General features: G+C 39.4%; 2 protein-coding genes across 2 annotated transcripts; both read right to left on the reverse strand.

The window, feature by feature from the left end:
* Positions 1 to 13,192: 13,192 nt before the first annotated feature.
* Positions 13,193 to 21,706, reverse strand: ntpcr (nucleoside-triphosphatase, cancer-related). Its single transcript, XM_030130692.1, has 5 exons — positions 21,604 to 21,706; positions 20,043 to 20,205; positions 19,838 to 19,940; positions 16,422 to 16,625; positions 13,193 to 13,912 (listed from the first exon to the last, which is right to left on the reverse strand). Exons 1-5 carry the CDS (start codon positions 21,635 to 21,637, stop codon positions 13,835 to 13,837), a joined length of 582 nt encoding a protein of 193 aa, XP_029986552.1. The 5' UTR covers positions 21,638 to 21,706; the 3' UTR covers positions 13,193 to 13,834.
* A 1,179-nt stretch (positions 21,707 to 22,885) lies between these two features.
* map10 (microtubule associated protein 10) lies at positions 22,886 to 25,938 on the reverse strand. Its single transcript, XM_030130690.1, has one exon. The coding sequence runs from the start codon at positions 25,751 to 25,753 to the stop codon at positions 23,483 to 23,485; it is 2,271 nt and encodes a 756-aa protein (XP_029986550.1). The 5' UTR covers positions 25,754 to 25,938; the 3' UTR covers positions 22,886 to 23,482.
* Between the last annotated feature and the right edge of the window lie 1,403 nt (positions 25,939 to 27,341).

Consider the following 27,341-nt stretch of genomic DNA (forward strand, 5'->3'; position numbering starts at 1 on the left):
CTTTGTCTGAGAGAATTATTCTAAATTAGGGCTGTCAGACTTATTTTAGTTCAGGTTCCACATTCAGCCCAATATGATCTGAAACAGGCCGAACCAGTAAAATAATAACAGAGAAAAAAGTCAAATTATGTTATGAAAATGTTTACATCTACAAACAATCCTTTAAAAAATACAAATAACATGAACAACCTGAAATTTATTCAGAAAAAGTTGTGTAATTGTACCAATATTCTGCCTCAGTTTGTCATTTCCACATGTTCATTCTAACGTACAGATACAGTGGATCTACAAACACACGCATTTAATAACAGACAGAATATCGGTACATACATTGATTCAAGACATTTCAGATCATTTACATTTATTAAAGAATAGTTTGCAAATGTAAATATTTTCATGTAATTTGATTTTTTTACACTAAAAGACAAACCTTTGGAGTTGACATTATTTATAGTTTATTTTGTTAGTATTTTACTGGTTCTGATCCACATTAGATCATATTGTTCTGATTGTGGAACTAGAACTAAAATGATTTCAACACCCTTGGTTGTTAATATCTTAAGTGTTTTTTGTTTCGTATTTTAAATTCATCCCACGGACCGGATCGGACCCGTTGGCGGGCTGGTTTTGAGCCCACGGGCCGTATGTTTGACACCCCTGTTCTGAAGAGTCAACTCAGGTTTGATACCAACTCCTGTGAATAAAACTGTAAAAGACACATCAAAGGGAAAACCTCATGTTCATTTTTGTTTCATTTTAAGGTTTTTTTAGTTTGACATGTGAGGTTCAGCTAAAAACAGTCATTTTAGAGCCTGAAATCGGTTAAATATTTACATGAACACTTCTTATACGTGCGTTATATTATATCTGTGTGTGTGTGTGTGTGTGTGTGTGTGTGTGTGTGTGTTGTGTTTAATGGTAATCAGTGGATGAGCACGGTGATGCGTTCGCTGTGAACTCGTCTCATCCAGTCTCTGTTGTATCTCCGGAGGCTTTGAAGAGAAAAGGGATTAGATGAATAAAAAGATTAAAGGTTAGACCAGGCTTATATCATTAGGCTTATTTTTGCATATAAAAACCCACCACCGCTCAGAGATTCAAACATCCATAATCAACGGTTCACCGGCGCCGGAGGACGTGGCGTCTCCACGGACATTACGGACGGATAATGAGTCACACATAAAGAGTTTGCAAATTAGCTGCTGTTTTAAATCGCTAAATATTCAGTAATTCACCTCAAGATATGAAATGCAAATATTATGAACCAGAGCTCAGTTAGGTCTAATTATATCAGATGTGCATTTAAAGATTTGGACACTTTACACTTTAAACCTGCTGTTTTATAACAGCGTGACGGTTTAGAAACAGGTCAGATTAATCCTGTGAACCTTGAACTCATCAAATTACAGCTGGAAAATAAAACCACAGGATGATCATGGTAGTAATAATAATAATAATTATAAAAATAATGATCAGATCTGAGGTGTCAGGGCCCTCTGTAGCTTTGGAAACAACAAATTCTCCACTTTTCTTATTAATTAAACCCTGAAATGGATCCATAATAAATATGTTGACTCATTTTCTGGATTTAATGTTCAGTAAACAGCTGAGGTTATGTACCGGTGGGGATTTCCTACATTGGAAAGGTCATTGAACGCATCACTGTCCTGAAGCGCAAATTTTACAGATAATTAACGATGATGATGAAATTCTTTATTCAGTCATCACATAATCCAACCAGTGTCAACACTCCAAACATTACCAACAGGTTAGTGACTGAAAAGGCCCTGGCAGAAGCAGAATGCTCCTATTAATGCCTGTCCTACTGAATAAATTCAGTTACCCAGAATTCAATAAAGGAAAAAGAAAAAAAAAAAAAAATGTGTACGACCAAACAAGCAAAAACAAAAAAAGTGAAGCTAAAACAGAAAAACAGAAAACAACCAACCAAATTAATGATATTTTAATGTAGAGTTGAAAATAAATCATTTACTTATTACTTATTAGATCTTAACAATTGTATCCTTCAAAAATCGCCCTACGTACCATTTAACAGAAAATGAATAAAACAATTCAATGACAAGGCACAGATTTCGATAAACTACATGAAATAAAAATAAATCCCTAAATACACGGATCCACCATGAGGAACAACCTAAATCTGCTGTAATCATCAGATTTTGAGTGACTCAGATTATTAACCAGTCAGAGTTTTGAGATTCAGCGCAGCCCTCCCCCGTGGGGCGGAGCTAGCAGCTCCCATGTTGGCGGGCTTTGGAGCAAAATGGCGGCCGAAGCAGGTATTGGCGGTAGCTGTAAATGTGGATGAAGACCGACTTTAAACAGCCTTTTAGAGACAAAACAGACAAAATATCAAGACAAACCGACAGTGATTTTTTTTTTATGTGTCGGGTTTTTTGTGTGTGGTTTCTTCACTCTGAGTGGCTTTGATCGGCTAAGAGTTAGCATCGAGCAGCAGTGGCTACTGTTAGCTTAAATGTTACCGTTTAAGGTTTTAACCCTTTCATGCATAGTGGTCACTACAGTGGACAGTTACTCTACAGCTTTACTCTTGTGTATTCATGGGTTTTGTTGTTTTAGTTCCATATCAACCAACACAGTGGACACTTGTGCGTCATCTCATAAACTGTAATTCATACCATTATTGTAACTTTGCTTTTCTTGATTGGTTCTTGAGTGGAAATCAATTGTTAATATTTATTTTTTTCATATTATCTCCATGAAGTGAGTAATAACTAGTATTAGAATATGTTAAAATGTGAGAAAACATCAGATTAGCTGCATTAAACATGGTTTCATTTCACTTTTTATATCACTTTATGATATTGGTTTTTAAATACATGTTTCTTTGCTTCAAGAATAAAATTCATGGTGTAGCTGAATGGACTTTTTTGTAACTCCATGAAAAACAGGTTGATTTAAAAAAAAAAAATTCAATCAATTTTTTCATGTCTAAAGAGGAATAAAAACACTCAGGAAAAAAAAAATCTTGATTGAGGTTCTCATAATTCATGCATGAAAGGGTTAATATCAGATCTGATACTGGATCTCAGAACCATGAACCAGATCTACTGACTAATCTGAGGAGGTTCATCAGAAAAGGTGAGTAACACTTTATTCTGTTGTTTATTTAAGATTTAAGGCTGGTTTTAACAATGTCTTTTTTTTTTTTTTTTTTTTTTTTTTTTTTTACTGTTGTGGTTTTGGCAGGTCATGAACAAAATAATAATAAACTGATCAACCACATATATATATATATATATATATATATATATATATATATATATATATATATATATATATATATATATATGCATTTATACATTTCCTTTTTTAAAAAAAATAAATCCTTGGAATACTCTTTCAGAAGGTAATGTTTGTTTGAGTCATTTGAGTAAAATGATGAAACACTTTTTGTTTTATTGCTGATATCACCTCCTGTTTCATCCACAAACAGAAACAGGATCATATATATTTACTCCTCATCTCAAAATTTGAATCTTATTCCACTCAAAATATAAATTACTAACATTTAAAAAGGCTCACATACTATAATCAATGTTCAAGAAGTAAATAGAACAAAAACACAACAGTAAAAGTCTGTTCATAATAAATAATATACACTTTACTGGCCTATAGGGACCATCACCAACATGTTTCAACTGTTTAACTTTATTTTTCTTCTTTAAAAAAAACAAAAAACTTTTGGACTGATAATATTTGTGCACATCCTCAATATAGAATGAGTTATTGAACATCTTCACCCAGTAAAAGGTTTACTATTTCCTGTGTGGTTTTACAGCTGTAATGAAAAATGTGGATTTCTTTCACTAAATTACTTTTTTCTTGTAAAAGCTTCACTGATGATATTATGTCCATAACTGGTGTGTGAGGTGTAAAATAAATATAAAACCTATTGGTGAAGTGTGTGTTCTGATTCTGATATTAGTGTCTGAATTTGACAGGATCAAGTAGAACAAAGCGCTTCAGTGTTTTGTTCTTTTACTTCATTTTTCTCCTTTTTTTTTTTCTTTATATCCACATGTTGACCAGGCATTTTATTGTAATAATAATAAATGTCCTACCTATAGAAGATTTAAAACCCACAAACAACTGGGCTTTACATGGATTTCATCTTGTGTGTTGTTTGTTTTATTCTTATTTCTTTAACATCAAAATCAATGTGTTTTTTTCCTTGTGTGTCTTAAAAATCATGTCCAAGTACCAGTAATCATGTGGTTTCTTCATGTTTGACTCTAAACTCTTCAGAATGCTGGTTTGACATGTATCCGGGTCATTTCATCCTTATCACCAGCTCCAGATTAAACTGTAGAGACATAGTGTTGTTGCCGAAGTGGAAAAACTGAAGACGCCTTCGGTCTCATACATTTTCTTCACCTTTCAGCCGACAGAGCGAAGCCAAAAGTCACATTGCGGTCTTGGCAGAGCGTTTCAACGCAGTACACAGCTGCTACGGTAGCGTATGGAATGGAAACACATCGAAAAGCTGGAGTTTGTGGCGTGAATTTGTCAAAAGCATGTAGTGGAGGCATTAATCATGGCAGGTCAGCAATCTGTGACTCATTATCCAGACTGTACGGAGCTGAAAGCTGCATGACTCAACCTCCTGCAATACACTTCCACACAGTGGAGTTTACACAGAAAATACCCAGAAGTCATGTGTGTTCGCTGCCGCCGCCGTTGTCTATATTAAACATGAGGACACTGGAGTCGATGCCATACAACTGTTCAACGTTTGGGAGTCAGATGAAGATGTATGTTTTCCCTCCGTCAGCGCTGGAACGAAGGCTCTGAGTGGCTGCTGACACTGACCCGATCTGTGACCCCTCTGTGACCTCTGACCTCTTCCTGTCCCTGTGGTCTCAGGCCCCTCCCCCTACAGAGACCCAGAGGGACGGCAGTGTAGGACGAATCTGGACTGTGTTGACTTTAATTTACTCCCTACATTTGTACCATCAGCTGTGCAGCTGTTGGTAATGTTTTTACTGTTTTTACAGTTTGTTTTATTTCCTGTTTTAATTTGCTGCATCTTTTCAGAAAGCAGTAATGTTGTTGTGGGAAACTGCAATGACAGTAAGGTTCCTTATGTTATGTCTTTATGTCTTATACTTTTCTTCACTATGGTGGAGATTTCAGGTATCTGTACTTTACTGAATTTAAGTTGGTGTTTCATTTTGTATTATTACATTGTTTGACAATATTAAGATTCATGTCAGCCTGAACGGATGAAACAGTGTGAATAATTGAAATGAAGATGAAAAGTGAGATGTAAATGACGTAAAAGGTGCAAATAGGAAACAAACTGTTGTAAAAGATGCAACAAGATGAAAATGACGTAAAAGATGGAAATGAAGCAAAAGACACACAGAAGACTGGACCTTAATATCATAATATTATTCAGGTTGTGTCTTATTATAAACTACTTTTTTTTACTTCAGGAACTTAATAATGTGAAGACAATGTTAAAGATGTGAAAGAAAAAAGAGGAAGTAAATGTTCATTATGTCAATAATTGTTGTAAAATGCAGTTCTTTATCCTTTCACAGTCATCAGATATGGCCATATTTGGACGTTCAGAGGTTCCGTAGTTACCGTGGAAACACCATCATCTTCTCCAACATTGATTCACCAGTAAAACCCATGGAGTTGGATCAGTGACCGTGGATGGACACACTGGGTTTATGTTCAGTTCATGAGGTAAAGTCACTGTTTCTCCAGTTTCTTCTGTTTTGATATAATTACCTTTGAATTTACTCTGAGCTTTAAAGAACATCTACATGATCAGTGAATTAAATATAAGAAAATACAGGATTTACACTGAAAAATGCAGAGAAATGGTGACAAATGATTTAAATGTAGCAGACAAATTCACTTGGAAGTGTTAATTTTACAGAGTTAAAGTGGGTTTTTACTTTGTTCATGGGTCAGATTGAGTTTCTCAGTTGGATTCATGTGGATATGACACCACAAAACACCCCCACCCACCCCACCCTCTGTGTTTCCTGTGTAACCACTAATGACAGATCACATGACCAGGCGTCCGGCGGCGAGGTGTGGACCCGACAACACTGACCACAGCATTCACCCAGATCCGGAAGATCACAAAGACACCACAATGCAGTGTAAGAGGATAGGGGTGTCCTCAGGCCTCAGACGCCCCCCCCCCCCCCCCCCCCCCCCCCACGCCTCCGCCACAGTGGACACACACACATCTGTCTGTATACACAACGTAGGAAATAAAGTACAAATACACAATAAAAATACTTTTACTCCTTTTACATGGAACTCAAATGTCTGTAGTTTTACACCGAGTAGATTTAAACTAAGGTTCTGGTTCTACATTCAGACCAGTATGATCTAAAGTGGATCAGAACCAGTCCAATAATCACAGAATAACATAAATAATGACAACTACAAAACTATTCTGTATGTTTTAGAGTGAAAAAGTCAAATTACATGAAAATATCCAATCTACAAACTGTCCTTTAAAAATATAAATTACATGGTCAACCTGAAATACATGCAGTTTTAACAATATTCTGTCTCAGTTTATCATTTCCACATGTTCATTATAACATACAGTTCACAGCAGATCTACAAATACACACAACATTTAACAACAGACAGAATATTAGTCCAATTACACTGATTAAAGACATTTCAGATTATTCACATTTAATAAAGGATAGTTTGGGATAGTTTGTAAATGTAAACATTTTCATGTAATTTGTCTTTTTTACACTAAAACAAAGACAAACATTTGTAGTTGACATTATTTATAAGTTATTATGATAGTATTTGACTGGTTCTGATCTCCTTTAGATCATATTGGTCTGAATGTAGAACCTGAACTAGAATAATTTGAACACCTTTTATTGTTAATGTCTGCAGTGTAATAGTTATAGTTAATAAATTCATCCTGTGGATTGGATTGGACCCTTTAGGGGCTGGGTTTGGTCCACAGACCGTATGTTTGAAGCCTCTGCATTAGAGGGTTATTATTATTATTATTATTATTAGTAGTAGTAGTAATAGTATTATTAGTATTATTAGTATAATGTTATAGGATGTGACAAGATGAAATGAAAATGACACAGTGAGATGAAAATTAAGTAAAAGATGAAAACGTAAAAGACTTGTTCAGTGAGTACTTTTGTACTCTGGGTCTAGTACAGGAGGTGAATACTAGTACTTTGACTCCTCCTCCTCCTGCTCCTCCTCCTCCGTTGTGGTCTTGATTCATCGGCTTGTCTCAACTTTGATCCTTGTCTGTAAAAGGTGAAACCCGAAACCGCACCTCTGCACGCCCCAGGGCATGATGGGAAAGTGATGTAATGGGAAGAACAGTTTAGGATCACAGGTTAGAGACTCTAATGAATTCACCTCCACAGACATGGACTGAACACCTGTCTGGACCAGTAGAGTCCAGAAGAGACCAGAGAAGACCAGCAAAGACCAGAGGAGACCAGCAGAGACCAGCATAGACCAGAGGAGACCAGAAGAGACCAGAGGAGACCAGCAAAGACCAGAGGAGACCAGCAGAGACCAGAGGAGACCAGCTGAGACCAGAGGAGACCAGGAAACCTGAGGAGACCAGCAGAGACCTGAAGAGAGACTAGAGGAGACCAGTAGAGACCAAAGGAGGCCAGCAGAGACCAGAGGAGACCAGTAGAGTCCAGAGGAGACCAGTAGAAACCAGAGGAGGCCAGCAGAGACCAGAGGAGACCAAAAGAGACCAGTAGAGTCTAGAGGACACCAGCAGAGACCAGAGGAGACCAGTAGAGACCAGAGGAGACCAGCAGAGTCCATCAGAGACCAGTAGAGTCCAGAGGAGACCAGTAGAGTCCAGTAGAGCCCAGATGTGCTGATCTGAGGTCCACCTGCAGTGGTACGGTCCACGCTCAGACATGACCTGGGATGATGTGAAGGTTTAGATGTTTTATCTGAGGGTGGTTTGGATCGCCTCCACAAACTGCAATAACAGGAGACAAACGTCCTGGTCTAAGCTTCAGTGTCGTCCCCCCCTCCCCCCTCATCTCCTTTGTCCTGGATCACTGTAAGCTCCTTCATTTCTGTGTCGCCTCTGGGGGGTTGTGGGGGGGTTGACATCTGTCCCACAGATATGGTGTGAATGCATCTCTGCAGTATGGATATGAACTCCCTCCACGTTTATTTGTCTGTTGTGTATGAGTGTCTTCATGGGACATGTCCACATGGACACCAAAGACCACATGTATGGTCTTCTCTGGTCTCTGTCCACCGTCCTCAGCCCTGATCAGACCTGTCACCGCATTAAACGGATGATGTAAATATATTAGCTGATATTCTGTGACCTTTGATTCTACTGTCGTGTGAGACGTAATGAGGTGACGTTCTTAGCAGAGCATCAGTGAAATGATGTGGAAATGAAATAAAATATCCTTTCAGTTCATGTCACTCAGCTGCTTTCCTGCAGGTGAGGACAGATGTCAGTTATTTGTAGTGATTGTGACATATTGATAATAGAATAACTGGGACAGGCCTTAAATATTGTTTTGGCTTTGAAGGCTGTAAAAAGGACCTACAAGACCTTATTGGTTTAATGGAAGAAATTCTTAAACCTGGACCAGATCCTTTATTATACGGTCCAAATAAAACTAGTGGAAACACTGGACTGATGGAGTGTTTTTACAGAGGAGTTCAGTGAAAGTCAATGAGAGCCGGGGTTTTATGAAGCAGCCCCTAGTGGCCATCAGTGGAATTACACTAAAGTCCTGAACCCACACTTTGTCTTGTGTTTGTTCTGCAGGTTCCATCTGAACAAAGGGTTGATTACAGATAAACCTCATCAGACAGGGTTTAAAGACTTCCATATTGTATTGAGTATTGAAATTACCCATAATGCCCTGGGTTTTGGGGACAAAAATATTAAAGTCACACCAGTTTGGACTTTTAATATTCTGGTCAAAGTTTTGGAACAGCTGAAGCTGATAAACAACACCTTAAAGCCTAAAGCCCAGTCCCACCCTCAGATGTGGAGTTCTGCTTGGTTTAGCACTAATGAAACCTCAACATGTTTGTGCACTAACCAGACCCTCCAGGATTTCACAGGATTTTTTTTTTTGATTGTTGCAGCCTAAAATGCCTGATTTTGCGGCAGCTTTTCCAAAAAATTGCAGTGAAAGTTGCAATGATTTGAGGCTTCTTTTATTAAAGTCACAGGAACATGGGCATTTGCAAATTACCTAGAACAGTCTTTTTTGAGTTGTTAGCCTTAAAAAGCACCAGGAAGCAATGATTTTAAACAAAACAGGCTTTTTTCATTCAGTCATTTATTTGTTTTGAGCAGAAGAAAAATTTAAACATTTTTTGTGTACAAGGAACTAATATCAGAGCAAATACATTAATAAAGATGATCAAGACAAAATAATAATTGCCATGTACCCTAGTAATACCAAAATAAATTTAATATGTACTGCTCAAAAAGGAGTGGGAAGAAGAAAACTTATTAAATCCCACCCCCATCTCACATTTATACAACACAACACATGACTTTTGCTTCCTTAATGATATAGTAGTATATTTAGGGTTAGGGTTAGGTGGGTTGCATACACACAGAGAGACCGACAGGCACACACATGCACACACATGCACACACATGCACACACATACACACACAGAGACACATACACACACATAGAGACACATACACACACACAGACAGGCACACAGGGCAGCCAAACTTGGGTTGCTTTCTATCTAACACATAAGAGTAAACATTAATATTAACACCAAGTTTAATGACTATTTTCTTTGTGAGCTCGTTTGTTAACTCCACACACAGACTTGCGCTCGCGCTCCCTCACGCACACACACACACACACACACGCACAATACACAGACAGGAAAGCATGCCTCCACAGGTTCTTTCTTCTTCTCTTCTATTGCCTTATAGAGTATATCTGCGCTAACCTCGATCCTTTCAGCTCCTGCTGTTGTTCTGGATCCAACAGCCTCTGTCATTCGGACTTGTCTCGTCTTTCCTCTTCCAGTTTCAGTCGTTCTCCTGCATGTTTTGCGGTTGAAAAGTGTCTGTGGAGCGGCCACTTTTGTTCGTGTTCCACCACAATATTGCAGGCAGTGCAGAACAGCATACTTCCGCTTTTGTGTAACACATCTGGAAACTGACTTGCACGAACTTTGGTAGTGATATTTGTCGGTAAATATGAGTGTTCTGAATCACACGTCTTCATCTTCTCAACCGTCAACAAGGAAGTGAACGTGATGACGTACATGTCACGTAGACAGGGGTGGGCAAAAGGGGGCTGAGGTGATTAGTCAAATTTGTGGAAAGTTCACAGTAATTGGACGAAATTGCAGCGCCGCGCGATTGGTTAAATTTGCATTAATAGTTGCGATTGCAACATCGCAAATTCCTGGAGGGACTGACTAACAAAGCCTCGTCATGTTTGTGCACTAGTGAAACCATGTCATGTTTGTGCGCTAACGAGGCCTCGTCATGTTTGTGCACTAATGAGGCCTCATCATGTTTGTGCACTAACGAGGCCTCGTCATGTTTGTGCACTAAAGAAACCTTGTCATGTTTGTGCGCTAACGAGGCCTCGTCATGTTTGTGCACTAAAGAAACCTTGTCATGTTTGTGCACTAACGAGGCCTCGTCATGTTTGTGCACTAAAGAAACCTTGTCATGTTTGTGCACTAACGAGGCCTCGTCATGTTTGTGCACTAAAGAAACCTTGTCATGTTTGTGCGCTAACGAGGCCTCGTCATGTTTGTGCACTAATGAGGCCTCATCATGTTTGTGCACTAACGAGGCCTCGTCATGTTTGTACACTAAAGAAACCTTGTCATGTTTGTGCACTAACGAGGCCTCGTCATGTTTGTGCACTAAAGAAACCTTGTCATGTTTGTGCACTAACGAGGCCTCGTCATGTTTGTGCACTAATGAGGCCTCATCATGTTTGTGCACTAACGAGGCCTCGTCATGTTTGTGCACTAAAGAAACCTTGTCATGTTTGTGCGCTAACGAAGCCTCGTCATGTTTGTGCACTAACGAAGCCTCATCATGTTTGTGCACTAACGAAGCCTGTTCATGTTTGTACACTAATGAAACCTCGTCATGTTTGTGCACTAACGAAGCCTCGTCATGTTTGTACACTAATGAAACCTCGTCATGTTTGTGCACTAACGAAGCCTGTTCATGTTTGTGCACTAATGAAACCTCGTCATTTTTGTGCCCGTTCAGGAGACCAAAACGCTGCAGTGTTGACTTTGAGGCCGGTTCAACGCTGGATCCAGAGGACGGAGAACAGACGGAGAGTCAGCAGCAGGTCTGACACACAACAACACACTCATACCCCACACACAAACAGCATCAAACACAACACATCACACACACACACACAAACAGCATCAAACACAACACAACACACACACAAACAGCATCTACTGTTGACACGGTAACAGGAATGAAAACTCATCAACTGTGAGGTTCATGAGGGTTCTTTATGTTTCTGTTTCTGTTTCTATGTTGGATTGTGAACTAATTCTAACAAATATTAACTAAAGACGAAATGTAATGATAGAAATGTTTGTCATATAAAATTCATAATTACCATAATTTGTTTCTTCCGTAAAAGTCTATATGATGTATTTCTACATTAGAGTGTCTCTCATATACATCTGTGAAGTTGTTCCAAAGATCCTGATATATTGATTGTAGATTAAATGAATTTATTTCGATGGACCGGGGGATTTATGTGACCACTAGAGGGAGTAGTGAGTCACTCTGTCAGCCAAAGCCAAGTTGAGCATGAGAACCAGAAAGAAACAACTGTCAAAGAAAAGAAGTGATAAAAATAGTCATTGTTTTCTCCACTGGACTCAGCTGTAAATGTAAAGAATTGAGTCTGATGGTAAATGTCAGCGTTTCTTCTACTCAGGTGAGTTTGATTTTGAGGTTCATGACGGTATAAAGTTATTATGGGATGTTTTTATCATTGCCAAGTTGCTGTTTGTTCAGACTAAACTGTTACAGTTCTGGCCTTGTTTGTTGGATTCAAACAGATCTTTAGTTCAGTTATTGACGACACAAACCAAACAGAAAACAGAGGTGATTAGTGGTTTTACTGTGGCTGTTTAAGTCTAAAAACAGATCTAAGCTAACAGAGCTATAATGTAAACTATCAGCTGACGCAGCACGTCAACATTAAAAGACACAATGGTATTTTAGACACTGTTAAAATAAGTGTCTATGAGTTTTAATTTTTGAATAAAACTTGATGATTCCATAATACAGATGTGGAAACAATGAGCTTTATATTTTATTTAGTGATGGATACACTCTGTAGATACATAGGTTTGGTTCCATGGTGGTTTTGTACCACACTGACCCCTGCTGGTCAGAGTTTGGACCATCAGTACAACATAAGACCACTTTAAAGACAGAAATTAAAGAGTTATTTATGGTTCTAAATTATTAATGAAAAACACAAGATGAATATGATTTGCCGTTGTACCATGTTGTTTTGAGGCTTTTTAACATTTTTTCCATTGTTTTCCTCTTGTATCATTTTTATTTTTATCATTTTGGCTTTTTCTTTTATAAGTAATTTTTATTTATTAATAAAATGATTCAACAAGATGAAAACATCAGTGTTGTTACACCTTATGTTTTTTATGATGTTCTTTTCTTTTACTGCCTCTTTCACGTTGCTTTCATCTTTTACATTTAACTGTCTGGTTCCCTGAACTTTGACTCACGAGACATTAAGTCTGTAATAACTGTAGACGTCAGCTGATATGAACATTTGACCCAGACTTTATTTCATGTTTCTGAGTTGAATCGTGGTATGAAACCTCTTTGTACCCATGTCTGTATGAAAGAAGAGCCTGTTTTTCTAAATTAAATGCACATCCAGTAAAAAGGATTAACATAAAGGATTTAATTTGCATCTATTTGTCCACATGGTCTGAAAGCTTCGTCTCTTCTTTAACTTTGACGACTCGTCCGTCTGTCAGACCTTTCAGATTAAATCCTAAAGGCTCTGAAAACATCCTAATACTGACTGATGTCATTTATCCTCTGCTGTGATCTGAACATGGATAGAAACTCCATTATCTCCCAGGATGGAGATTAAAACCTACAAACCACTATGGAACATATTTATTTGTTCTGCTGCGTATTAATCACAACTCTGTATGAAAACATCAGAACTGAAGAACAGAAAATCAGTTTCCATCTTTAAAATCAAAACCAGAGGAAATAAAGCAGCTGAAAAACACTGTTTATTTCTGTCTTTTTTTTTTCCTGCTGGTAAATGAATAAACCATGAACGGATTACACATAGTTCCACTGTTAAATATTGATCGACTTTCAATAAGCACATCGTAAGGTCGACTAAAGTAACACAAAGAGGGTCACACAGCAAAGAAAAGGATGAAACAAACTGAGCCATTTTGTCGATACCTAAATAAATAAGAACATCTAGAGGAGGAAGAACATCAGAAAATGGAAGAGGAGAAGGCGTCGTTGGAGGAAAGGCCAGTTACACAATAACTCAACAATCCCCTCACTGCGTTCCAGCTCACAATCAATTATTTAATGTGCAATCCATTTTGAGGCAGGATGAGTAAGAAAAAACTGAATGGATGCATGCATGTATGCATGTGACACACTAACTCATCAGCAACCGGGGAAGACGAGAGTACAACGTTCAACCCTGAAGACCAACAGCAAATCCACGAAGCGAACAGGGAACACAGGGTTCACATCAGCTGCTGCATCTGCACCTCAGGCCTCATGTTTTACACATTCCTCTAGTGTTCTTAAAATGTCTGGGAGAAGAGCATCTCTGTTGTCTTTAGTCACCTAAAGGGAAAACAGAAGAAACAGGCATTAGAACGAAGGAAAGATGAAGCATGTTCTGACCTGTTTACACCAGCTGGGAAAAATGGGATCTGCATGTGGACATGGAGGAAACACGCTGGATGGTTTTCAGTCTGACCGGATCACAGTCTGAACAGCGCTTTCATCATGGGTGTTCTTTGACAGAATTATGAACAGTCATACGAACACACACACACATACACACACACACAGGAAATCATGAGCACTAAAGAACAACTGATCATAAAGTTAAGACATGTTGAGGATTATTCGTGATCCTTTAGTCCAGACGCCGATTACGATTTCAGATTCAACATTCAAAGCATTTATTGCCACACTAGTGCGTTTGACCTGTGGTTCTCTACAGGTTCTAGATGCGGTCAGTCTGATGCTGGGCAGAACTGACTTTAGGGAAAATATGTTAGTCTGTACTTTATAAATACTGACATAAAAATAGTTTGGTAAATCATCCTTTAAAATTGAAACAACAGTTAATATATTAATACTGATATCTAGGGATTGAAGTTAGTAAATGTGCCGTTCCTGTTTTTAACTTCATTTCCCATCATGCAGCGTGGTACTGCGTTTCCCATCAATCGTCATGACCATAGCAACGTGATTGTAAGGATATTCAAAATTACTAATATCTCCTAAAATACTGGTCCTATGAACTTGCTGTTTTTGCTAGTCTGTTCATTGACCGTAAATGCGTTGTTCCTGTTTTTAACTTCATTTCTTGTCATGTGAGGCTGACAGGACGTGCAAGGCTGCTTCCTGTCCCTCTCCCTGGCAACTGCTCAGCAACGTGAATTAAATCAGTACCTCCTGACTTTAAAAAAGGGAATTTTAAGGAAAAAACGTATTTAATGTGGAGATGAGACTATTCCTCAGCTGTAGTAACCAATTTGACAGTGAAAAACGTCTAGATTTCTCAGAACTGCACAGATACACAGACAGACAGATGCTCTGAGACCTTCCAGTATTATAATATAGATGGACAGTGAGGAAACATCTTCTCAGTGCAATGAAATTCTTACTTTGCTGCAAAATGACAAATATATACAAAACAAGTATAATGAGATAAAAGATAAAAAGAAAAATAGAGCAAAATATGGATAGTGTAAAGGAGGTCCAGTTTGACAGAATGTCCTCATGTACAGGTATTACCATACAGCATGATCATGTTTAAGTTGTGTTATAGTTTAATTATATATTTATATTTATTAAAGTCTCATTGTCATTATTACAACATCTGCATTGTGAAGTCAACGACTCCAATCTAATGAAGAATCCAACACCATTTGACCAATATGTTATTTTGGTGCAGCTCTGGACTCTGGGGGGGTGTCAATATCTACATGACCTGACCTCTGACCTGCAGATAACCCTGAGTAATCACATCACAGGTCAGGTAACCCCACGGAAACTAGAACTGAAGATTCACGTCCCCAGAGCCTCAGGAAACACGATGCTAGGTAGCGTCATGTGGTGACAGCGAAGTAGAAGAAAAACTGGACCGATCTACAGAATCAGATGGATTTATCAGGACGTTTCAGAACAAATAGAACCGCAAATGCACTGACACCTAGGCAGATTTAACTGTCCATATTTGGGTCCTACTTTTGGACCCAGTGTTTGATTAAATATTCATTAATTATGGGATGGCTCAGAGCAAGAGTATAATTTTATTTGCATTTAGCTGAGGTCATCATTAGGTCCATCCTGGGGGGATATATGTCTACATTTACCTTTTATTATTGGGTCTAAAAAGATGGAAAAGTGTCAGATACAAAAATAAACCCAGTTTCATGGACAGATCCATCTACTATCAACTCATCATAAAGATTAAAACAATAAGAAACACAGGCATCAAGAGGAACTCCAGGACATGGACTCCAGTTTCGGTTTAATTGTTTAATTGGACTGATGCTTCAGGGTTTTTACTGGAACTCCATCATCATCCCATCCCAGCTGACATCACCTGGAGATAAACTCGACACTAACACAACCAAGAACAAACACAAATAAACTCTAAGCTGTTTCCTCTGACATCGGGTCCAGATACAGATCACATTCTAAAGCCTGGTGTAAATCTGGTTTTAACGTCGCCTCTGATGATCAAACCACATGGATCTGCTCTGTTTCTGAAACCATTCACACTCAATCCTCTGGATCTGCGTCGACTCGACGCAGCGGCGGCTCCACCAGCACTTTGCATGACAATATCTGTAACTGAGTCTTGCGTGATGAATTATTTTGACGTTGGAGACCAGCCTTTGTTGTTGAATCAGTCATGCATGGTTTAGAGTTAATCCTGCTCCTGGAGAGGGATAATGTGGGCCATGGCCTCCTGGTTTACGAGTCCATCGCCTCCGCCTCCCAACACAAGGAGTAAACAGTGCCCTGGAGCTGCACCACACAGCTCCTAAATTGACCTCAATCCTGCGTCTTGTCTGTGTTTGTGTGGACTGAGTGTCGGGGTTGAACTCACCGTGAAAACCTTGACATCCCTGCGGGTCCGGACCTCCTCCACCAGACCCAGAGGCCTCCCCTTGGGAACAGGGATGGTGCCCAGGACAGAGCAGGACGAGTCCAGGGTCCGCCTCACCGCCTGGACAAACGCCTTGCTGAACAGCTCCATCTTCCCGATCTCGTCGATGACAAATACTTTCCTGTCGCCGCCATCGGACGCCGCCTGAAGACGAGACAGACCGCCGTTAAAGATTTAGAGGCCGAATGGAATTAAGAAAAAAAGAGTTCAGTCTGAAGACGACCAAAAAAATGAAAACTGTAAAGAACATTTAAGATGTTTAGAGCCAAGTTTGTGAAACAGGTGAGGGTTTGAGCGCCTCCTGCAGGAAACAGGAGGAAACGTACCTCACATTTAGTGTCACACTCTGGTGTTTTATAATGAAACAGGCTGTTAGTTAATGTTTTATGAATCCAATGAAGGGTTTTCTTCTTTTCCTGCCTTTGCTCAGTGTAAGAAAAATAAGGAAACATGCATGACAGTAAAAACTAAATCTGAGGTTAACCAATAAAGACCCAAATATACACTAGTGTCCAAAAGCATCTATTGATCTAAACTGTATAATACCTGCTGATCCACTAATCCTATCAATCCATGTCAATAATTGGTGCAAAATACAGTTCTTCATCTTTTCATGGTCATCAGATATGACCATATTTGGATGTTCAGAGGCTCCTTAGTTGCTGTGGAAACACCATCATCTTCTCCAACATTGATTCACCAGTAAAACCCATGGAGTTGGATCAATGACAGTGGATGGACACACTGGGTTTATGTTCAGTTAATGACAGATTGGACTGAAAAAGTCACTTTTTCTCAAGTTTTCTCTGTTTTTGGTTCGATAACCCTCAAATGTAATCTCAGGATGATGATTAACCCTTTCGTGCACAGTGGTTACTACAGTGGACAGTTATTCTGGTCTCTTGTATATTTATGGATTTTGTTGTTTTACTTGCATATCAACCAACACAGTGAATACTTATGCACCATCCCATAATACACTGCAATTCATACCATTACTGTAACATTCCTGTTCTTGATAAACCTGATCTGCAGCAACATATTTGAGTGTAAATCAATTGCTAATTGTTATTAGACTGTAGTTAACAGTTTGTTTGTTTGTTTGTTTTTATGTTGTTGTGTTTTGTTGTTTTTTGTATATTATTTGAGTGAGTCATAACTACTATTATAGTATGTTAAAATGTGAGAAAACATCAGATTAGTAACATTAAAAAAAACATTTATTTCATAGTTTTCACACAGTATGTCAGTAAATACATGTTTCTTTGCTTGAAAAATGAAACGCATGGTGTCCAGCTGAGTGGACATTTTTGTAACTCCATGAAAAACAGGTTCATTTAAAAAAAAAAAAAAAAAAAATTCAATCACATTGTTTTTTTTTAATGCCCAAAGAGGAATAAAAACACTCAGTTAAAAAAATCTTGATTAAGGTTCTCATAATTCATGGATGAAAGGGTTAAAGTACATCAGTGAAAATAAATATAGGAAAATACCAGATTTTCACTGAAAAAAATACAAAATGGAGAGGATAATATTATGATAAATGGTGATAAATCACATCAGAAAGGATTAAATAAAGAGAAAAATTAATATATAAACTCTCACAGAAGTAGCTCTGGGTCTTCATGGGTTAATATGTTCGACACCGAGATGTGACACAGAGGAGACGTCTGAGTTTGTTTCAGAGAAAAAACAGACTTCAGTTCCACAGGGTTCAGACACATTTTTCAAGGTCAAATTCAAGCACTTTTCAAGCACTTTTAAGGGTCATTTTCCGATTTTTCCAGCACAGCACATTATCACTGGGGTCAAATCCATATCTACAGGAATACAGATACTCAGGATTATTTTTTTCACTTTTTATCATAATGACGTATGTTGTATTATGTATAAACATCTAAAATGATGTTCTGTAATAGCAAAAAGTCTAGAAATTACAGGAGAACAAAAGGTTTTATCCAAAAAAAGGAAGCCTCTTGCCGTTCTTCAGACTCACTGGCACCAAAGAGACAAAGATAAAAATGTACCTGGAGTCGACCTGAGAACACCCGCTAATTTAGTTTTTTGACATAAAGTTTTTTTCTTTTCAGAATGTGTCACCTCTCTGTCAGTAACTTTGACTGTTATCAAACCTGGCAGAGTTAATATTAACCCTTTCATGCATGAATTATGAAAGCCTGAATCAAGATTTTTTTTTTCCTGAGTGTTTTTATTCCTCTAGGCATTAAAAAACAATGTGATTGAATTTTTCTTTTTTTTTTTTTTTGTGAACTTATTTTTCATGGGGTTGCAAAAGTGTCCACTCAGTTGGACACCATGCATCTATTTTTTTAAGCAAATAGGTGTATTTACTGAGAAAACTATGAAGTAAAAACATTTTTCATGCTGTTAATCTGATGTTTTTTCACATTTTAACTTAATCTAATACTAGTCAATGACTAGTATTAGACTAGTAGTCATTACTCACTTCATGGAGATAATATGCGAAAAAAACAAAAACCGTTAACTACAGTCTACTAACAATAACAAGCAATTGATTTCCACTCAAACATGTCAGTGCAGATCAGGTCTATCAAGAACAGCAAAGTTACTGTAATGGTCTGAATGTCAGTGTATTATGGGATGGTGCATGAGCGTCCACTGTGTCGGCTCATATGGAACTACAACCAAACCCATGAATATACAAGAGAACAGTTGTAGAACAGCTGTCCACTGTGCATGAAAGGGTTAAAAGTAAACAAAAATATCACATCACAGTTAGAATTCCAAACCCTTCCAAGCACTTCAACTAAAATTCAAATACTTTTCAGACCTTGAAAAGACAACATTGAAATTTAAACATTTTCAAGGATTTCCAGCACCCGTACCGACCCTGATTCCAAGAAAATGACAGATGTCTGAAGGTGGATCCCAGTGGCTCTACTGAGACGAAGGCCAAAGCTGTGTTTTCAGCGTGGGATCAGTTTTCTTCAGTGTTTTAACTCAGACCTGGTCAAATGTGGAAGCTGTTAAAACTCGACCCAGTGTTTTCTTTTCATGAACAGTTAATAACCACTGGAGGCTCCGTCAGACGCTGATGATCAGTGATTACAGTGAAGGTCTACATCTGATACCAGTGGATCATGTGACCTGAGAGCGTGAACACCTTAGCGGCGCTGCAGGCTGTCTTCACACGTCAGATTACTCCGGTCAGCGACAGCCAGACGGCACGCCGACACTAAAAACGTCACTGAGGAATTTATGTGTTTGGAAGCTTCCAATTATTCCATCAATCCGGAGAAACTCAAAGGTGTGAGCGCGGCTGAAAGTGGAGACGGAGGCGGGTTCGGATGGTTGTGGTCTGAGGGGGATCTTACCTTTGTGAACAGGGGGAGGGCCAGGCTCTCAAACGAGGGTAAATCCACCACATACTGGCCCACGGTGAACTCCCGTCGGGCCTGAGGTGGACCAGCAGCGTCCCTGGAATACACACACACACACACACACACACAGGTTGGGTTCAGTCCACAGCTCCAGCAGACAGGAGGTCTGGGTCTGGGTCTAAGACTGGGTCTGCGGTACCTGACTCTGGACAGGCGACCTCTGTCCCCCGTCACCGTGACGACATCGAAGCCCACCCTCCGGCCTCGGTCCCGGACCTCCTCGGTGTAAAAGCCCTCCACCCCCACGCCTGAGGACGCCAGGGCATCGCAGGCCTTCTGGACCAGAGTGGTCTTCCCCACACCTGGAACAGAACCAGACACAGGTCCAGAACCGGATGCAGGTCTCGGATGTGGACTGGACTGGACCATGTGCTGTGGTCTCAGACACACGATGGGAACATCTACAGCTGTTTGTCTCAGTTCATGTCCATTCTTCACTGAGTTTAGTGTTTAATGTTCATTAGTTTTTATTTGACTTTTTTCTGTTGTTTTTGTTTTATTTGTATTTAGTTTTATTGATGCATAAGTGGATTTATTCTAGACTAGTTTTCTTTTAGTGTCAGAGTCAGTGTGAGATTTTCAGGTGTTACTTTATCTCAGACTTAAACAGACTTGTGTTTTTTTCGCACTATTTTTCTTTTATTTCTTTACATTTGTAAGAAAATGCTGAAGTGACATGAAAGAAAATGAGTTGATTTCTCTCTCATTGTTATCTGAGGTGAACAGATGGTTGATTTGGAGTCCTCCTGCAAGAAAATATTACATTTTCCAATAAAATATGTAATATCTCATAATTTAGGACTATTATTTTTACTCTCACTATGAACAAAAACATGGATTAGTCCTTCAGATTGGTTTAATGCTCTGCTCTGTTGAATATTTAATGACTTCAGTAGTTTTGAACACAGATAATAATAATAATCCAAAATTATCTTTTTCTTGCAGGACGGAGCCCCAGCTGTTTCCAAATGATGTGAAGATCAACACAGTTTAAAAAAAAAAAAAAAACTTCCATATTTCATTGACCGACAGAAAAACTACAGGAATAAAACATTTTTACATTTTAAAAAACTGGTTTTGTGAATCAGATTTGACCTGAGTCCATCTCTCATCCAGCATTTTTCGTTTTTTGTTTTTTTTTTTTTTAAATCAAATCAACACCTGAAAAACTGACAGTAAAAGTGTGGAAAAACTGTTCAGTTATTCTAAATAAAACTATTAAACACAGTTCAACTGAAAATAAACTAATGAAAAACCAAAATGAGAGACTCTGTCAAATAAAAACTACTGAATATTTTATGGTTGTACAGCAGACGTCTTCATCTTCTGTAAAGGTTTATTTTATTTATGAAAACCTAAAGGAGTAACAGATTCAACATCTGCAGAATAAGAATAATCGCTTTTCTCACTGCGTCGAACTAATGATCTTCAGAGAATCCTGAAAACAGCTGAACATCAGTTTCTGCTCCTGGTTTCTAACTGTAAAAGTCAAACTGTTTTAAGGAGGTTCGGATGCTTTTCCACACGTTTATGCACGTGTACGATGTTAAAACGATGCTAAAATGTATATTTCAGGTGTGAATCCATCCACTTGAACCTTTATCTTCTTTTATTTTTATTTCTTTACGCCTTAACGGCTCCTGTCAGGACTAGTTAACGTTATCAACCCGTTAAACCGAAGGACCAGGGCTCGGCTTTACCTGGAGGTCCAGTTAAGAAAACGTGTTTGATCATCTCCACCTCCAGCCACACGCGCACACGGCACTTCCGTACACACAGTCTTCAGCGCATGCGCAACGGGTCCCGGAAGTGTAACCGCAAATGAAATAGTTGTGATATTTAAAAAAAAAACAAAAAACATGTTTTTATCGAATCAGTTACAAGTTTCTTTCACAATATTTTATTGAAGGTGAAAATTAGAATTTTAAACTAAATTAACCGATTTATTTTGCCTCATTTTCATGTTTTCAGCTGAAATGTATTAAATCTATTAAATGAAACCATGTGAGATGTTTGAATGTGTTATTTTTATTCTGTTGTTTAATTTGGTATTGGTTTATTGTTCTTATTTTTTATTATTTTTAAATTGTACATCTTTTTGTGTTTTTGAATCTATTCTTGTATGTTATTCCTTTATTTTGGTTTTATTTATTTTTCTGTACAGCACTTTGGTCCACTGCAGTTTTTTTTTTTTTTTTTTTTTTTTTAAGTGCTTTGCAAATAAAGTTGGATTGGATTGGAACTGTGTTTAGAATGAAAAGAAACAAGAACAAAACTGGTTCAGCTGTTTAAAATAATCTCATAAAGGGATGTGAAAATGGTCAGGAAAGTTTGTAAATCCAATCATTCACATTTAGTACAAAATCTATAAATTTGAAAGTCTATAAAATGGTAAAATAAGTACAAATTATATAGTTATAGTACAAAGTATAAATATATTCAAGTTTAAATTCACTTTAATGTAAGTTTAAAGATAGAATCATAAACCCTTGGTTTGACGGTTTCATAAAAGTGGATTCCAATGAAAACAGAAAATGCTGCTTTAAAACAGTCATTTTCATTTGAACTCTGTAAATGCTCAGAGAAATATACTGTAAAACATGTAAAACTTCTGAGGACTTTTCATTTATGTGTAAAACTTTCACCGTGTTCAACAATAGAACAGAGACGTGTGAAGTTAAATATATGCAGCAGACATAAGGTTCAGTTAATCCATGGATCTAAACTGTTTGGATGAAAAATAAACACGTTCCAAACATGAGACTTATTGCAGGACGAGTGAAGTAACTGACTGGGATTTGCTTAACAAATGTCATCTAGACTCATATGCAAAGCAGTGGAAGAGACAGCAAATGCACCACAGGATGTAAATGCATCACGCATGGACGTTTTGTCATAAAAAACCCTGCGATTTACATATATATGGACTGACGTTACAGATGGATAACGATATGAACAAGAGACAAAGAAAATCAACCGCTGTATCATCAAAGGTTTTGTTTATTCAGAACAGATGAAGTAAATGACATGAAAACACTGAAAACTTTCAACCTGTTCAGACTTATTTAATAGGACTGAGGTGGTGTTTCTCCAGCTGGAATCAGATATTATTAAATATTTCTAAATATTTGGTCATCTGGGATTGACCTTCTGAACCTACAGATTTGGTCTAATCAGTGAAACAGGAGAAAACACAAGTTTTATAGATTTAAATTGATGACGTCATGTTAACTGATGCATCTAGTTTATGTTGAAAACTTTTTTTTTATGTTGTAAGTGTCCTCTTTACTGAAACTAAAAAGTTGACCTAGACTGTGGTGAAAAATAAAACTGAGTGTTTAAACAGTAAAGATAAACCTGAATTATTGGTCATTTTATCTGAATTATCAGCTTTATTCAACATGTGTCTTTATTACATTGTTTAAAATGTAGAGCAGCTAAACATAAACTAATGATCTACCCTGGAACATGTGACTTTCTCTGTTGAAGTTGAATCTAATCTTTGTCCAGAACCAGTATTGAAGTTATGGTCTCGGTATCGACCGGTTCCGTCCAGTTCAGGTTCGTCCACATGCATCGTCACATGGTGTAACCAGGCAGTTTGTTGGCCACCAGTTCAGAGATGTGTCTGTAACCTTTTCTGAAATCCAGAGAACCCAGTTCATCTTCTGCCTCCTGAGCGTCGAAGGAGGACACGGACTCTGGAGAACCCCGTCCACCTGGACCGCTGTGTTCCACTGAGTCGCTCCTTCGACTTCTGGACCTGAAACTCCACGGTCCAGAGCTCTGTTCATCTCGACTGCTCTGCGTCCGTCTCCCTGAATGTGGAGAGACCGATGCGTGTCCGTCTCCATCCTCTGAGGACAGGCTGAGGGCCTGGTTCTGGGTCCGGATGGTCTGCGTAGTCCTCAGAACTCGCTGTGGAGAACCCTTGATGGGCACTGGGAGAGCTGGTCTCCTCTGGACGCCTTCAGAGTCTGAGTCTGGACGGGTCAGAGGAGGCCTGGGGGTCTTGGCTCTCCAGGATTCAGGACTACTGACGGCGTCTGGAGACACAGTGTCACTGGGCTCCAGACTGTTGAAGTCGTCAGCGTAGTCAGCGCCAACATCACCATCAACGTCACCATCATCGTGTCCTTGACTGGAGGCTGAAATCGAGGACTCTGGGCTTCGTGTTCTGCTGCTTCCAGAACCGGGTCTCCTGAACCCATCAGATTCAGACCTGGACTGATGTGAATTGCTGTGATGCCCGTTGTCATTGGCGATGCCATCAGTGTCCACACTGGGGACGGAGATAAACGGCAAGGTCCTTTCAGATGGGGAGGGTTTATCTGAGGACCTTCTGTCTGGTCCAGGGTCTGTCCTCTTAGATGGACCTGCATATTTTATGGTGATGGTTTCATGTGGTCCAGACTCTGCTGACATTCTCTGAACCATCGTCTCTATATTTTCATTCAGATTCAAGCTTTGGTTCAGTTTTCTTTGGCTGGACTTTGTGGCCTTCTTACCAGACTTTACTCTTTCTTTTTTGACATTTGTTGTTGTTTTGTTGTGGATTAAATCCACACACTCCCGTCGTCTCATCAGAACTGGAGAAACCTGCTTCAGCCTCAGATTAAAGGTCTTCGTTGTCCCATAAACCAGTGTCCTCCGTGGGCTTCTACTGCAGGTTTTGGTGTGAGTCTGAGCTGGTTTTAGTCCCTGACTCTCAGACCTGGGCTTTGGTGTTGAACTGTATCTGGGCTGATGGACATCTTCCAGCTCAGGACTCACGTCTCCTCTGGTTTTCTGCGGCGTTTCACGCTTCCGTGGTGTGCTTGTCTGGTCTGGGTTCTGGATGTTCAGCTGAGACAACTCGACCAGGAGAGCGTTTAGTAACGGCAGCCGTCGTAAGGCGTCTCTGAGGACACTGGGAGCCACTTCACTCATTTCTTGATGTTTTTTTTTGCTGGAACTTTCTGCATCATGTCTCCATTTCTGTCCCATTCCAGAGAGTCTGTTGCTGTCCTCCATCTCATCTCCTGAATCTTCAAAAGTCAGAACCTCTGAGTCTAGTTTCAGAGCTTTATAATCTGCTTCATTCCTTCTCCGTTCTTCTGCAGAGTTATTGTAATACAGATGAGGTGGACAAAACACAGACAGGTCCTCATCCTGACAGTCCTCAGATACTTGGACCGTTTTTTTCTCTTCTTCTTTGGTGCGTGCGGTCACTTCAGTCGTGTTTCCACATCCATCAGGTGACTCTTTGGGTGTTTTCTCCTCCTCTACACATTGTTCTTCATATGCTTTTGTTCTTCCATCTGTTCCATGTGACAGTAAACTCCCTCCTAGACTCAACAGTTTGTAGCTCAGGGACATGAAGCCAACCTGGACCCCTGTGAGGCTTCGTACCCCCACCAGCCCCCTCCGCCCATGAGCAGAGGCTGTGGACGCACCTCGGTGGACCAGGTCCTGCCTCAGTCTGTCCATCACCTCCGCCAGGGAAATGAGGGACGTCCCAACCAGCCGGGGCACATCCTCCTTTACATCCAGCACCATGGCGTGGAGGGGTGCGTTTGAGAGCTGAGCGTTCAGAGAGTCTGGGTGCATCCTGAAGAAGCAGCACTTCCCTCTGTTGAAGATGAACTGGCCCGGTCTGTCCCGTTCCTCTCGGCTAGAACCAGGTCTGGTCCGTTCGGGCTGGTGAATAAGCAGCGTCGGGAAATCCAGCAGACGGACCGCAACTGCCAGCTCATTTCCTCCACCTTTATCCATCTGAACGAAATCCACAATCAGCTCAAAGGAAAACAGAGCCTCGGACCCACCGGCGCCCCGTGTTTCTGACATCACCTCCGAAAAGCACCGGCTCATCCCGAGATAATCCGAGACTTTTACGAACACTTAACCCATCAGACAGACGTCCGACTACATATTTAGTCCAACACACAGAAGGAAAGGCTGTTTCTGAAGTGTTACTGCTAATATTTCCACTGGTGGTCGGTTTAAGTTCGTCGCCGTTTAGCTTCCTTTGGCTCCATGGAAACAAAACAGGCGTCGCGTGTTTATAACGTCATGGGTACCGGTGGAGAGTTGGGAAATGTAGGAGAACGGACACGTCGAGATGAAGCTAAATAAAGAACAGACGTCTATTTTAGAAACATTTCTACTGATACAGTGTTGCTTTATCTGTGAAAGAAAGTGATGTACAAGAGTTAAAAAAAAAAAAAAAAAAAAAGAATAAAATCATAAAAATGATCGTAAAACGACAGGAAAAAACGAAACTCTGGATCTAATTCAGAAAACATTAGCTCATCAAGTTAAAGTCATTTTGTTCATTTATGTTAATTTTGTTTTATATTGCTAATTTTTTTACTTATTTATTTACAACCGTTCGCTGTCTATTTTTCTTCAATTTATGCATTTTGTTCTTATTTTTTTTTTTATTTATTTATTGCTTTTCAAATGTCCTGTTGTGCATTTTGTTCCTTATTTAATTTTCTTATTATGTAAATTTTATTAATTATTTTTCATTTAAGTAATCAAGTCCAAAACAAAGTATTTTGTTCATTTTGTTTTGTTAATTTTTTATTACTTATTTGTTTACTATTTATTGTTGCCTAATTTTCTTCATTTTATGGATTTAATTTTTTTTTATTATTATTATTAATTTTATTAATTAATGATTGTGTAATTAATCAACAACAAAACGAACTATGTTTTGTTCATTTTGATCAGATTCAATTCATTCCTCGGGGTCCAAGTCGTGTGTTCAGATCTGGGTTCTTCATGTTCCTGTGGTTCTCTTCTGGGTCTCTTCTGGATCTGGACTCTTGGTGGATTTATGGTCCGGACCCTAGTGTGGGTCGTGCTGGTCTTTCTCTTTAATTCGGAGTCCGAACTATGGTTCGGTGTTTTCCGGGATCCGTGCGTCCCTTCGGGTGGGCGTGGCCAGTGTGTGCGTGCGTCGGGGGGCGGTGCTTGCGGTGCGTGCTGGCATCGCAGAGGTAGGTCCTGGATCTGAGCTTCAGTCTGGAGGCTGACACCGAAACAGCGAGATGTGAGACCAGGAGCAGCGGACACAGCTGGTTTTACCGTTTACGGATAAAAATCCCCGCCTGGACCAGGTCCGGACACGGACCCCGGCGGAAGGTGAGTCTGTCCGCGGGCTTTTCCCTCCTTTTTCTGGGTCTGAACCGACAGACAAAGTGTGAAAGTGAGTGAAAGTGAAGCGGAGGCTGGACCCAAGTGTGTGTTCGGGAACACAAAGGATAAAGTTACTGAGACTCGGATTTAATGTGAACCTCGAACACACGGAGCAGGATGGGATCCGGATCGGACTATGTGGTCCGGACCGGGGCTGGACCCGGACCGTACCGGGACTGGACCGGGACTGTGCTCTCACTTTGACTCAGCTCGTTTTCTGTTTGTGCACCAGAGAAACACTGGGTCCAAACAGACA

Source organism: Sphaeramia orbicularis, unplaced genomic scaffold (genome assembly GCF_902148855.1).
Source record: "Sphaeramia orbicularis unplaced genomic scaffold, fSphaOr1.1, whole genome shotgun sequence".
In the NCBI taxonomy this organism is placed as follows: Eukaryota; Metazoa; Chordata; class Actinopteri; order Kurtiformes; family Apogonidae; genus Sphaeramia; species Sphaeramia orbicularis.

What these genes read in the sequence shown, in the direction of transcription:
- ntpcr (XM_030130692.1), bottom strand. Translation starts at nt 21,637, where the DNA reads ATGATCAAACACGTTTTCTTAACTGGACCTCCAG. An exon ending in TTTCTTAACTGGACCTCCAG is followed by an intron (nt 20,206 to 21,603) that starts GTAAAGCCGAGC and finishes GTTCTGTTCCAG; the next exon opens with GTGTGGGGAAGACCACTCTG. An exon ending in GGTCGCCTGTCCAGAGTCAG is followed by an intron (nt 19,941 to 20,042) that starts GTACCGCAGACC and finishes TGTGTATTCCAG; the next exon opens with GGACGCTGCTGGTCCACCTC.
- map10 (XM_030130690.1), bottom strand. Translation starts at nt 25,753, where the DNA reads ATGAGCCGGTGCTTTTCGGAGGTGATGTCAGAAACACGGGGCGCCGGT.